The sequence below is a fragment of the Sitophilus oryzae genome, unplaced genomic scaffold, assembly GCF_002938485.1.
Source record: "Sitophilus oryzae breed Bouriz unplaced genomic scaffold, Soryzae_2.0 scaffold_173_pilon_pilon, whole genome shotgun sequence".
In the NCBI taxonomy this organism is placed as follows: Eukaryota; Metazoa; Arthropoda; class Insecta; order Coleoptera; family Curculionidae; genus Sitophilus; species Sitophilus oryzae.
The window spans coordinates 671986-687399 of NW_022146435.1; the positions used below are offsets into that span (position 1 = coordinate 671986).

Consider the following 15414-nt stretch of genomic DNA (forward strand, 5'->3'; position numbering starts at 1 on the left):
ATTTTGTTTTCTTGTTGTAATTCAGTTCTAAAGCATTTCTTTATTTGTTTGATCTGACAAAGCAAATATATAACATGTGTATGCATTTAATGGAATCTATTTATGCTGTAAATAATGTCAGTTTAAAAGTAATTTAAATAAAATCTTTTACTGTTCCTTCGTGCCGATGTTTGTGGTTTGTGAGAATAAGAGCCTTGTTGAGTGTACTAACAATTTTCGACCTTGCATGGGCGAATATCTTAGCACGCAAAAGGGCAAACAAAAACGATAAATAGAATAACTCATAGAATAACTTCCAATTTATTAAATTATAAGATGTTGGCACCAGGGGGGTGCACCTATTATTAGCCTACATTAATTTTCTACAAGATGAACAAAAATGCGTAATTACATATCACATAGCTATTATGTATTTTCATAGCAATAATGCTATAAATCTATGTATGTAGATTATTTTTAAAATACAAATGAGGTATTAGATGTATATGTATCATATTTTTTATTCATTTTGTTTTCATTCAAGTCCTGTTTGATTTAATTCACAAAAGTCTTATGTACCTATATTTATGTTTTTTACATATTTTTTTTTGATTCCAGGTTTTGTGTGGGTTCCGGTTGCCTTTTTCCTGCTTCCAGTTATTTAGTTTTATGCCCGTGAAGCTGTGAAAACATTTATTTATCTTCAAGTTTCTGTAAGTCAATGCACTGTTACTTTACTAATTCACTTTAACACAGCATCTCTGATATTATTTAAATATTTGATATTGATACAGTAGTTTATTGGATTATAGCTCTTTAATTGTGTTGATTTGCATATTTACATTGTTCTAAATTCCAAATAAATATTTTTGAGTAATTTTGTTGTATTATTTACTGCTAGAAAGAGTAAAAAGTATATTAACCCTCATTTAAACCTCCTGAACAGCCCGCCATTAAAAACCGGAAACGGAAATAAATTTCATAAAATTGAAATTGTCATGTCTATGTCATGTCAAATGTCCCAGCCGCCATATCTGAAAATTAGTTACCCAGGCAGCCACGCTGTTTCCATAATTTAACATTGACTTGACACTTCTTCTTGTATTTATTATTTTATGGTTGGCACCAAACCTTCAACTTTAGCTTCGATTCCGCAACAAGGGATTTTGTACCTACGGGTGGGGACCCGTTAAACTAACAAAAACCTCTTCAGTTTTTGAACGATATAAATGTGGCGTGTTTTGAATGTATTAAACTATAAACCTAGGTATGAGGACAGCTTCTATATTATTATTTCTCTTTTATTAAAGTTCAGGAGAGCATAGTTAGATTCTCTGGAATAGTGATCATGGTTTTCTCTGCCGTGCTCTTTTACATGTGAATTCCAGGCAAAAGTACGGCACTCCTTTCATTTCATTTAATAAAATAAGTAGGGCTATTTACAAATTTAGCGTTTTATTTACATAACCTATTCTCCTGAAATTTCCCAAAATATTGCTTCTGTCGAGGCGCATCACAATAAAAAAATATTTAACACAACGTATATAGGTTCCTTTCTTTCATTTAAATTTCTTGTTATACAGTTGGCCAAAATATTACCTCTTCAACTTTGTTGACGAATTTGGGTTGTTACACTACAATATGTTTCTTTTATGGCGATCTACCAGCCCTGAAAATATTACGCCCTTTTATATTATTATTAATATTTTATCGCACTTATTTAAGACTCACCCTGTATACTTCCGTAGCAAATATCCAGGATTAACTACTTCTGAAATTTCCATAAACCTATAAAATGGCCCTTAAGTAACATTAATTGGCTTGGCGCAACATTCCTGTGTGTGTGTTTTAATACTGCCTGTTTCTTCTGATTATTAAATATCAGAAAACTTGGTGAACCCGACAACGCCGCGCTTCTACGGTCTTCCGTGACGGTGCGGAAAAGGTAGATGAATGCAATAGTACCACGAATCAAAACAAAGAACCTGTTGCCTCGGTTTCTTTTATTTCGGACCAATCTGGCTGGTCGGACATATTGAATTGCGCTCCTCTTTCAAGTCGGTCCGTAACCCATATAAAAAACGAGCATCTCTTTAATGCCGCATGTGCCCTTGTGATTTGATTTTTAGATTTATGAAATAACGGCTTATTTTTGCCATTAGTACCAGCTTTAAAACAGAGAAGTCAATTGCTTTAGTCTTTCATTTTTCCATCGATGCTGTAATGTAATCAGTGGAAATCATAGAAGACAACAGATGAACCGCATGAAGGCACTATATATGATCCGAGGCTATGCAAAGAGCAAAATTAAGCTCACTAAGGAGGAAGCCCCTATTTTCTTATGTTTGGTTTGGTAGGTCAAAAAAATGTACATTTAAAAAAAAAACGCTGTAACTTTTTTGCTATGAAAAATTTTGTATTTTTTGTAACATTTCCAAAGCACCTTTTTACGTAGAACTTAATGGTTTAAGTATAATTTTTTTAAAATTAATAATTTAAGAATTATCATCAGAAAATTTGATTTTTTATATGGGACACCTTGTATATTTTTAATTCATTGAAAAGAATTTAATTTTACCTTTCCAAAAATGTAGCATACTTGATATTTTCCTCTTCGAGGCGCGCGCCGTGGGGGTAAAAGATACCCTCGCATAACGACTAAGTACTTCTAATTCTTGTCTAGATTATACGGGCTATTTAAAAATAAGAATCTTTATTCTTTCTCAAAGATAAAAATCCACTAAGGATAACAGGCACTAATAAGTCCGGCAGCCTGGACGGCCAACGGCTGGAATCTTGTTTAGCTATTCAATTATTCTCGAAATTGGCTACAAAAAATTGCTGATTCTTCAGCGTTCTGTGGCGGTGCCTCGACTTGCTGGAAAAATATGTTTTCGAGTTCCATTAGGGCAGATCATCAATAAGGGGTCCAAAGCCTACTAGTTAAAAGTGGCGAACTTATAAAAATTCTGTATTTCGAAGGGGGCTATAACAAAATATCAAGTGTGCTATATTTTTGGAAAGGTAATTTTAAGTTCTTTTCGCTTAATTAAAAATATACAGATTGTTAACTGGACGGTTACTTATTGGGGAACAGAATGGCAACACTGCATACATTCCAAATGAGTAGGTACTAAGTTAAGCTAAGGCTAAGGCCGTGGTTGCCATATTTCAACCATAAAGCTGTTGCCGCGAGTAATAAACTAATTAACAACCTGTATAGAGTGTCCTAAATAAAAAAAACAATTTTTCTGTTGACAACTCTTGAATTATTAATTTAAAAAATATACTTAAACCATTAAATTCTACGTAAAAAAGTGCTTTGGAAATGTTTTCACGAAAATACGACATTTTCCATAGCGAAAAAGTTACAGCGATTTGTTGAAAATGCACATTTTTGAAAAACACCCAGTAACTCCGAAACGGTAACATATCGATGTGCGGTTTTCACCATCATATGTTTTTAATAAAAATTGAGCTCCAGACACCGATATTAGTTTTCGTCTATCTCCTATAGAAAAGGGTGTTTTCCTTTTACATCGTCCACTTTGACCCACCCTGTACAGCACGGGGTAAGAATAAGCATACCCATTAGCTTCTACATAAAATCGTTGATCCAGAGTATATTGGACAACGTCATTCGAAAACTAATACGATCCCAAATAAATCATAGTAAATGGAAATCATCAGTTCTCGAGGATGGAGAGCTAGCCTCTGTGGAGCCGTCTCACATACTGGGCCGTGGTTGCCATATTTCAACCATAAAGCTGTTGCCGCGACTAATAAACTAATTAACAACCTGTATAGAGTGTCCCAAATAAAAAAAACAATTTTTCTGTTGACAACTCTTGAATTTAAAAAAATATACTTAAACCATTAAATTCTACGTAAAAAAGTGCTTTGGAAATGTTTTCACGAAAATACGACATTTTCCATAGCGAAAAAGTTACAGCGATTTGTTGAAAATGCACATTTTTGAAAAACACCCAGTAACTCCGAAACGGTAACATATCGATGTGCGGTTTTCACCATCATATGTTTTTAATTAAAATTGAGCTCCAGACACCGATATTAGTTTTCGTCTATCTCCTATAGAAAAGGGTGTTTTCCTTTTACATCGTCCACTTTGACCCACCCTGTACAGCACGGGGTAAGAATAAGCATACCCATTAGCTTCTACATAAAATCGTTGATCCAGAGTATATTGGACAACGTCTTTCGAAAACTAATACGATCCCAAATAAATTATAGTAAATGGAAATCATCAGTTCTCGAAGATGGAGAGCTAGCCTCTGTGGAGCCGTCTCACATACTGGCTTTTGTCAAAGCCCTGAGACTGTATGATGAGTTATAACCCGGGACATATGATATGTCATTCTATTCAGAGTGTCATTTATTTTCTATAGAATAAAGTAAAAAAATACCGAGGGTGCTATTTAAAAATCAAAATTTGTATTCATTTCCGGTGAAACCACAAGTGACCGAAAACAAATGAATACGTCAATCAATCCTAATTTATGTCATATACTAACATTCCAAATCTCATTTTTTATCTAACAAAATAAAAAAGTTATAGGGGTGAGCCCCTTTTGAGACGCACCCGGTTTTGTATCTACTAAAATTTTAAAGCAAATTTAATCTTGAACATTATATAACGTTTTTGGTGTTCCTGAGTTTGTAAACGCTTCTAAAAGGCAAAAATATATTTATTTTTTATATAACTGATTTCAGCTATTCTAAAGTCTATTAAATTTCCTCAGAAAATGGATAACAGCAATATATTTTATACGTCGATTTGACGAGTGCGTCACCGCAAATCGCTCCACCCACTCATTTTATTGGCTACTTGCAAATTTGTTGAATTTTTATTGATGGGACGCGTCGTCTATTTTTTTACGAAAAACATCGAGAGAATATCGTTTCCCCTCTCACGGATACCCCGTAGCTACAGAACGGACAGACGTACTGTAAACGCTTCTAAAAGGCAAAAATATATTTATTTTTTATATAACTGATTTCAGCTATTCTAAAGTCTATTAAATTTCCTCAGAAAATGGATACAGTTTACTTCCACAGGAAAATTTTTATTTTCCTCAATTCGTGAATGCTTCTAAAAGGCAAAAATATATTTATTTTTATATAACTGATTTCAGCTATTCTAAAATCTATTAAATTTCCTCAGAAAATGGATACAGTTTATTTCCACAGGAAAATTTTTATTTTCCTCAATTCGTGAATGCTTCTAAAAGGCAAAAATATATTTATTTTTTATATAACTGATTTCAGCTATTCTAAAGTCTATTAAATTTCCTCAGAAAATGAAAACAGCTTATTTCCGCAGGAAAATTTTTGTGTTTATATGTTAAGAAAAATATTAAAAATAAAACGTAAAATGTATTTTTTATAGCAGATTTCAGTTATTCTAAAGTGCGAAATTTGGAAATTACGCATTTCCGCAGGAAAATTTGTGTTTTCCGTGGTTCACAGTTTAGCTTTTTAAAGACAATTTTTTTTCTAATAATTGATTTCAGCTAAACGAAAGTTGACCCCATGTTGACCCTATCAATTATCAAGAAAAAGACAAAAACAAATTATTTTCACATATACTCCTTTATCCCTTACTGTTATTTTTTCGTAGTGCTTAAAAAATTTGGTTATAATAAATATTATTTAATCTAAAAAATAATTTTATTTTAATATCGCATTAAAAATGAGTATTAATTTTAAGTTAATTCATACGTAGTTCCAAAAGTTTCAATCAAAGAGGACTCATCTCATATGCCTGTATAAAATTGTTTTAATCAGGTTTTAATAAAACAATTTTTAATACGGACCTGACCAAATATCGGTAACAATGGATACTGTAATAGCAGATTTCTGTTGCGGATTGACGTCTCTCTCGATAGATGTTGTAAATATCTGACAGCTGTCACAAAAAAATTGCCCTACCAAAAGGTTTTTTGAGCGGAAGACGAACCGCAGAAAATGCCTCCATTTTGTTTATTTTCTTATATGAAAAGTGAAGTGTCGGCACCGCAAATTATCGAAAAATAAGGCAGATTAGTAGTCATTTAAAGTAGAACGTCTCTAAGAGGATACAATTGACAAACGTATATATGTTTCTCGTGGGTTTCCCTCGTGCAGGGGGTGTAAAAAATAGCAGACATTGGGCGCATCGCGAGTAAGCATTTTGTCAAATTGACTACCACCGTCTCCGGCACCAAAAACAACAGTTCGTACAACGGGAACAACGCGAGTTACCGCGTAGTTTCGGCCGACAAGCAGGCCTCTCTCAATTCGAGAAAATCCAAGAACGTTTTCGGTAAGGACAAGACTGCGCCCCTGATTCAGCCACCCCCGATAATGAACCACGTGACGGGGCAGTACCGAAGGAACGAGGACAATCCTCCGAATAATCAGAACGAGGTGGAGGAGATGGACACTCAAGAAGGTTAGTTGAAAAAAAGAATATAAATAATCCCAATCTGCCATGATAACATCCTTTTCGCCGATGACGTTTGACAAAATCATCTCGAACTTGACGTTTGACAATTTTTACAACTCGCAAATTAAAAACTACCCATGGCAGAACAATGGGCATTATGTAGCTATTTGGTAAAGAAACTCAAAGTTCTTGCATGTTTGTATTAATATTAATCACTACCCATTATCCTTTTACTAGTTTTTAAGCCAACACGCACTTTAATTATATTTCAGAGATATTTCAAAAAATATATCAAGGTTCAGGTTTTTATACTTTTTAAGCCAAACGTGGCCAAACTAAAAACTTTTCGAGCTTTTAACACTATAATTAATTTCATTTACATAATTTTACGGCATAAAAGATTTTTTGTTGCTTGTTTACCATAAACGTTTAACATAGGATAATGTCAACATTGATTTTGAAAGGGATATATTTGTAATCCTTTTTCCTTTTTTTAATCACTGTTAGCATCATCACACTTAAAGCCTTTTAAATGCTAATGCTTACTTTACTATAGAATCAATCTAATGAAATTTTATAAGATATTTAACAATTGCACTAAAAAAGTATATCATTGTTCTTTAATTTTATTTATTTACTGTATTTTTCTGATTTTATTGTGTAAATTAGCATGTAATAGTAAAAATATATTGAAATAAATATATCTGTCTTGAAAAGAAAAGTTAACTAACTGAAAATAATTTTGATATCTGTTAGTGAATAATATGGACTATATAACAGACACCGGAGGTGGAGAAATGGATCAGACTCAGAATGGAGAAGTGATTATCGGTCCACAACCCGATCCGAACGGTATGGCTGTCCAAGATACTGACATGGAAGAAGATGAAGCTCGTAGCGAGGCCACTTTTAGGTTCACTGTTACCAACTTTAGCAAGCTTAAAGTAAGTAGTTTTCTTGAAGATTTGAGAATAATTGCTTAGTAGTTTTTAGCACATTTATTAATTTCACCTAGAAAAAAATGCAGATATTTGGAAACCTATTTTTTTTAGTATTTTTTTAGTCAAATTTGTCAGCAAATTTTAGGTAATCTTTTGTACTTAGTAAAAAAATGCATTATTAATAATCTCTAATTTCCATATCATAAAACTTGTATTTCTTTTGTGTTTGTCATTGCCTTTTTATGCATTTTACAGTCCTTTGTGATGTCACTTTTTTGATACTTTAAATAGAAACATAAAGAAGATATTTGTATGCCTGTGCTGAAATAATAATATGCATTAGTGTAGAATTTTTGTTTATTTAAAATTACTTAATATAGAATTTAATCTGCTTTTATGTTATAAACATTAATAGTGTATAGTAAAGAACTGTTTTTATCTTTTATAGTATTTAAAATTAGAATGATTTTATTCATACAGTGAATTATTTGAACAGTGGTTCATTTTTATTTAATTTTCTATTAAAATATAATGATTTCGTCGTTTTTTAAGCATTTTAGGTGGAATCTTACAGAAACCTTTATATTTTCATTAGCAATAAATAGTGGAAAATAACAGCCTACAATCAAATTAAGGCTCTGTGTAAATCTAATTATAATCTATAAAAAAATGCTGTTGAAATACATTCCCAGAGATTTTTGTGGTAAATATATTTAAATAGTAAAAAATAAAACAGTATTTAACTAAGTGGTTTTTGAATTCAAAGAAAAACAGAGTACAAAAGAAATTTAAATATGTTTGTGATATTCAAGGGTCTTTCCTTCCGTGAAACAAATAAAATACAATAATTGTGATATTAAAAGGTATTTTTAGTTAAAAAAAACAAAGGTCGCGTTCATCAGGACAAGTTGATCAGTGAGCGATGTGCCATCGATTGGTTGTCCTGCTGAACGCGCTTTTTAGCATCCCTTAGACTGAATTGTTTTCACCCATTTTCGGCACAAATCGAGGGGATTAGTCAACAGAGAACAATAAACAAAATAGTTTGTTTTCGTTTTCCAAAACATTTTGTGACATTTGCTGTATGTGACGTTTAATCCGTCATGCATCGGGAGCGTAGCGTATTTTAAATCTGATGGAAAAAATGGCGACTGATCCCAGAGCGCTCACAACTAATCGGCGCGTTCAGCAGAAAATTAGTGATGGCTGCAGTAGCGCTACGTCCTGATGAACGCGACCAAAGTTACTGTTTAAATTGAATCTTTAGGTAGATTGTTATTTGGGTACCTTTGCCATGTAACATATAGAGTGTTCAGACAAAAGTGACTAGATTTTGTGTCAACCAATGATGGAGGCGGCAGAGAAGTGGACACATTTTGCGAGAATACTGAGGCATTTGTGTTTTTTATATAAAAAAAACTATGAGTTTCAAAAAACATTTATTTGAGTTAAAACATTTATAAAAAAACTTAACGTTATTTGTTTTTTTCTTATTAATTTTTTCCGTTTCTTCCTTTTGAGGTACGGAACCCTAATACAGGATCGCTTTGTTGTCCGTCTGTCTGTACGTTGGTCTGCCAAGACCCTTTGTTCAATACCTTTGGGTTGAAATTAAAACCATATACTCAGGTCTACAGTCCCTTGGAGCTGTGAAAAAATCAAACTTCTAAGTTACCGTAAAAGAAAGATACAGCCGTTTATGCCGCAAAAAAAACGTATATTTCGACACTCCCAAGGAAATCAAAATTTATAGGGTTTTTTCCGTTGACCTAGAACTATGAAATTTGGCAAGTAATACTTATATTACAAGTACATATAGTGAAAAAATATGATATCTGTACCCTCGGTGGGGGCGAGTCCGCCGCGCACTTGTTTTTTTTTCAAAACTAACAAAAAGCTCGCCTATTTTTTGTACGAATAAATTCATTTTAAGGAAAGATTTATGATCCCTTACTTAAAAAATCTTTCCAAGATGTTGTCATCATATTGCCGTTTGGTAATTACCGTACATTTTAAAGAATGTAAAGATATATTTGTGTCTTTACACTCTTTACTGTTGTCCGCAACTTTGACTCCTATAAAATATCCCTTACTATTTCATATCTATCTTAGTATCATTTTGCTTTTACCTGCGCCTTTGTTTGTATTTGGCTTTAATATATATTTTTTTAAAAATGGAGTAATATTGACGGACAATTTTGGGGGCGGACACTGTGTCTGAACAACGGACTGTCCATAATGAGGGGTCTGGTCACTTCAGTTCAAACACCTACTCCACTGCCTGTATTTTACCATCATTTTTATATTCCCTGATTATTGAATGTAAAATTTAGATTAGCATGTAAAATTTAGATTTTGTCTATTTATACAGGGTTTGTAAAAAAGTTTACAATAAATTAGATTGTTTTTATTGAGTTATTGAATATATAGTTAGCCTCATCATTGAAATTTAGGACACTAGAAGAGAAACAACTCTTGCGTAATTTGATACTGATCGAAATGCCACCTTATCAGCACAGATTTAGTCTGTGTTATCAATTGTGTGGGTCAGCTGCGTTTTGCGGGGATACACTTTCGGGTGGGCATGATCCTCATAGATTGTGTATCTCAAGAATCGGCGAATTGGTTGGTGGAAATCGCACCTATGCTTAAAAATTGGCAAGGGCCGGAACTGGTTGCAGTGAAGGGAGATAACATCTCTAAAGGGGCGGCCATCATAGTCTTTCTGCCGAGGAGCAAGGGGAAAGACACCACCTACCTGCTAAGCCTTATCCAGGGTCAGAACTTTAATGTAAGGACATCGAGTTGGCGAATCTTCAACTCGAGGAAGGAGGGTCATGGTCAGGTCCTCACAATAGGAATTGACCTGAAATCCAAGGAGGCAATAGAGAAAAAGGGACATATCCTCCATTATAGATACGGGACAACACCGGTATCAGGTCTAGGGAGAGACCAAGTTAAAGAGGTGGAGAAAATGGAGATCCTCCAGGCTCCACCTCACGGGTTCCTCAGCCGGAGGCAAGCTCCTCGACTGTGAAGGGCGGCACGGAGGGTCAAACTCCAACCGTGGAAGGGTGTGTAGCCTCGGAGGAAGAACTGTTGTCGGAGGAGGATGGGAAATACCCTGTCCCCTCTACAACAGGGGTATAATGGGTTATAGACTGTGTGATGACTCAAGGAAGGGGGACACAATAGATCTTTGAGGTCGCAGTGATTAACCCCCCCTCTTAAGGTATGATTCGGAAGACGGCGACAGCGACAAGCGACAGACGACAGCGACACCTGTCGTTACTATGTTGCGCCTCCACCGATCTTTGAAATCAAATGGAGTAACGTCGGAATCCGACGACAGGTGTCGCGCGACAGTTTTTATCTAACATGTCTAAGCGACCGACGACGCTACCGGTATTTGTCCAGTACTGTCGTGTCGTCATTCATATGCAAACGCAGATTTTTGACCAAAAATTGATTTTACCGCTGAATAAATGTTTTTTTTATAAGTAAGGAATAACTTCCTTCCCTAGGTCTGTTTTTAAACAGAGGTAAAATGGGTTTTCTTCTTTTCTTTGCAACAAGTAACAATAATATTTCGTCCTCTTCATCATCTTCTATCAGTAATTCAAGTAACACATTTTTATCAATCACGTAATCAGACCTATTTATTAATTATAACTATTTCACGAACACTGAAAACTACATCGTAGATCTCTTTCATATTGTCGCCGACATCGACAATGATATGACGACAGCGATAAGCGACACTGTCGCCTGTCGTTGTCCTCTGTCGCGGTCGCTTGTCGCTGTCGCCGTCTTCGGAATCATACCTTTACTCATTCTACATTCTGCAAGTCTGTGTTAACAGTTAAAAATTCTTTTTGAAAAAAAAAACGAATATTCACGACTTCATTCTTTTATGAATATTTTAACAGATAACAAAATAAATTTCACATTCTCATTGCCACTTCTTTGATTTTAGAAAGATAGTGTTGTTTCATCTTTGAGTCTCTTTCTGAAATACGAGTTATGAAAAATGCCATTAATATACCGGGTGCGTCTCAAATGTGGTGACCCTACAACTTTTTTATTTTTTTTTCAGATTAAAAACCGAGATTTGGTATGTTAGTTATCATCATCATCATCATCATTTTCAGCTTATTCAACCATTGACAGTTATAGTGTAGCCTCCCTCACATACTCTCTTTGTAGTACCCATTGTTGGCTATGCGGGCCCAAGTTATCCCTGCTAATTTCCTAATATCATAATCTCATCTAAGGTTCGGTCTTCTTCTAAGTCTCTTAATTCCTCGTGGGTACATGCTGTAATTTTTGTGGTCCATCTGTTCTCCATTCTTCTTGCCAGGTGCCCTGCCGATTGTTATTTGAGGGATTTGACTCTGTGGATGACATCTCTTACCAGGGTCTTATCCACTCTATTTTTTTACGGTCTCTCTTGGTTATTCCCCGCATATTTCGTTCCATTGAGCGTTGTGCGAGCTGCAGTTTCCTTATTATGTCCATTTTAAGTGTCCAGGTTTCACTTGCATAGGTCATGACCAGGGTTCGGAAGTAGTTAATTAAGACGTAACTTACCTGATTAACTACGTGTAGTTTTTCTTCAAAAACTACGTCTTTTCCCGTTCATTAACTACATGAAAACTACGTTAATAAACTATGTATTGATATTATGAATAATTTTCCTTTGTATGAGGTGTAATAGAGATAATATGATGTAAATATTATATTTAAAGCCATATTTCTCCTGTTTTCTTAAAACTTATTATAACCTCACCTCAAACCTTTGACATTTGAAAGTTACATACATAGGTTATATAAACTACACCCTCTACATAAACTACATTAACTACATGTAATGTAGTATATGTAGTTTTTAAAAGTAACATGTAGTTTTCCGAACCCTGGTCATGACTGGTAGTACACATTGGTCGAATGTTTTCTTCATTTGAGTAGTGAAACGTCAAAAGTTGATATATGATATGTCATTCTATTCCATTTTCTATCGAATAAAGTAAAAATATACCGAGGGTGTTATTTAAAAATCAAGTTTTTTATCATTTCCGGTGAAACAGGAAGTGACCCAAAACAATTGAATACGTCAATCAATCCTAATTTATGTCATATATGTACTTACATACCAAATCTCGTTTTTTTATATGAAAAAATAATAAAATATAGAGGTGAACCATTTTTGAGACGCACCCGGTATATTTTTCCAATAATTGCAATACATCATTGGTTTTAGGACTTTGGAAGCTTTTAAAATTCTTACTTAATAAAAAATGCAGAGCTGTATTTAAAAAATAAAGTTGATATTGGCAGGTCAAAGAGATGTAAAATTTATTTTGTTGTAGGTATCTATTCAAATAGTCATAAAAAAATAAAAATTTGTTTTTTAAAAAAAAAGTACAAATGTACAAATGCTCTTGTACAAAAAAATTCCACGTCAAATTTTTTTTAATAAAACAATAAAAAATCTGTATGTTGCGATTTTTTTACAGATCCTGTATAATGTAAGTTACGGTCAACTTATTTGAGAAAGAATGGAAATTAACATCTGAAACAGAATTTATATATTATTATTCTACTTTATATGTATGTATGGCTTTTTAGGCAGACTTTAACCCATTTACATTAAAATTTTATTATTTCTAACTAGACCATTTTTTTATCTTCATTAGGATTCCGTTCTGTCACCCCCCTGCTACGTCCGCAATCTGCCATGGAAGATAATGGTGATGCCTCGCAGCAGCCACAGCCAGGACCGCACCTCCCAGCGCTCCCTGGGCTTCTTCCTGCAGTGCAACGGCGAGAGCGAGTCCAGCTCGTGGTCCTGCTACGCCAACGCCGAGCTCAGGCTCATCTCGGTGAGGCCGGACGTCGAGACATTCTCCAGGAAGATCCAGCATCTGTTCTACTCCAAGGTAATTTTTGGTGCCGTTTACATTTAAGCAAAGCGTGTACAGGGTAGATCAAATTCGTCCACACGACAACGATTAAACAAATGCTTCAAACATTGTGAGTTGCTTAAAGATACCCTACGAACAACTGTTAAAAAAATATTGACAAATAAGCTATTATTAGTGAAAATATAAATAAGTTTGTAAAAATCTGAAAATTTTTGGACCAAAGAATGTTTGCCCGGTTTTTTTATTATCATAAAATATGACAAAATTCAAACAAGTTCCAAAATGTGATAGTTGTTGATTCTATCTTTTAAATGAACTTTGAATTATCAAAAAAAAATATTAAATTTTAGACAGGTTATTAAAGAATTTGGTTTGGTTTAAGTTAAAAGCAATCGCAGTTTTGCTCATCTCTACAAAAAACTATAAAGAATAATTTAAGTCAATAATTGCTGCTTCATCACGTTTAATGATGTAAAAAAGTAAAGACAAGATCACATTAAAATTCTAACGTAAATATGTTTTACTTGGTTCTAAAACAAATTTTCTGTAAAAAAAGTGCGACACTAATTGTTGTTGAACAAGTCAACTACATCCAGCAATAGCATCTATATTAAATCATTTTGATAAATAAATTTGAAATAAATAATAAAATATATATGTCTTTTATAAAACATAAAGCCACTTCAATATTCAACTTCAAAAACTCTCAACTTTAAAGTAATATAATGGGTCTTCAAGTAATTCTTAAAGATCTAAGTTGGTAGAGGGGATGATGTACCTTAATAACTAAATAATATAATAAATGTTATAGCTTAAAGGAATTTCAGACTTTCATATTTTAGGATTTGGCCACAATGCACACTTCAATTTTCTTTATTGGAACACCCTATACATCCGTTATACAATGCTTACACTAATTGATTAATACCACACTATAAATATCTAATATTTAATATTCTATACAGTGATAATACTGATATTTAAAACAATAAATTATCTATTTTTTTAATTTTACTTTGTATTTCTTTATAGCACCTGCATTTTAAATATTTCTTTTAAATTTCTAGTTTTTCATTTTGTTTATCATTTAAGATATTTATACATAATGTATCTTATCATAAATATAACGATATGAACAGTAGTTTTTGAATTAGTTTCCGCATCACATGTATTAAAATTGTTCCTACTAGAATGTTGGCTTAAGCATTTTCAGACTAATATTATCTCTTCTGCTTACTTAGGACTTATTTTAAAGTTTCAAAAATATTCTGTGCTTCAATGTGTTTTAGTTGTAGGATAAATATTGAGCCACTTAATGTAAGTTGTATTATAAATAGTGAATAGCTCAGTAATTGTTATATTAGGTTTATTATCTTTAAGGTTATGTTTTGTTAAAAACAGTTTGGTTTATTTGAACTACTTTCTGATATTTGTTATAATGCACGTGAACAAAAAAAGTTATTTTTATGTGAACTAAAAATAAAACACTGAATAATTGACTTATTACTTTAGTCCAAATTTTTGTCTTTGCGATTTAAAGCTTTTTTGCTGTTACGGGTTAATCGCCTCTTGGAAAGCTGAACTATATTATCCAAGATTTGTGTGAAATTGATATCCACAGATGTATTAACACATTTTTTTTCTATACTGTACGATCATTAATGATATTTTCTATAACAGAATAGAAGACACTTACCAATTATACTGTATATCTGTAATTATGAAAAAAAAAAACATGGAAAGGCATTGATACAAGTTAAAATGTATTTTTTATATATCAGGCGACTTTTTTAATGTCTACAGATATTTATTAACTAAATAATTAGAAATTTTTTATCAATTACAAATCAAATAACACTTAAAATTGTTTTCAGCGATTTTAATGATTGCTCTTATTAAATATTTAAATTCTGATGAATCATTAACTTGCTTTTTGATTTGATATTTGCAGCTTTCGAAATATGAATAATACTTATTAATACCTTATTAATACACATACACAGTATTAGTATGTATTTTAAATTGCTATTGTATTAACTGAAAATGCACAATTATAAATTTATAACTTTTCTAATATATAATTTTAAAAGTTTTAATGTATAATACTATATTTGATAACAATTAA

The 15414-nt window shown here is 32.9% G+C and overlaps 1 protein-coding gene across 6 annotated transcripts in view; it reads left to right on the plus strand.

Moving 5' to 3' along the window:
• The first annotated feature begins 5913 nt into the window (after nucleotides 1-5913).
• LOC115881779 (ubiquitin carboxyl-terminal hydrolase 7) overlaps nucleotides 5914-15414 on the plus strand; it is a 49366-nt gene continuing 39865 nt past the window's right edge. For 2 of the 6 annotated variants that reach the window (XM_030899422.1, XM_030899423.1), the window contains exons 1-3: nucleotides 5916-6430; nucleotides 7181-7368; nucleotides 13062-13304. In XM_030899422.1, coding sequence (XP_030755282.1) covers nucleotides 6343-6430; nucleotides 7181-7368; nucleotides 13062-13304 — 519 coding nt within the window. In that variant the 5' untranslated portion in view covers nucleotides 5916-6342. Of the gene's footprint in view, nucleotides 6431-6515; nucleotides 6620-7180; nucleotides 7369-13061; nucleotides 13305-14457; nucleotides 14607-15414 lie in introns of those variants that run through there. The other 4 variants (XM_030899426.1, XM_030899424.1, XM_030899427.1 and 1 more) reach the window with 4 other exon arrangements.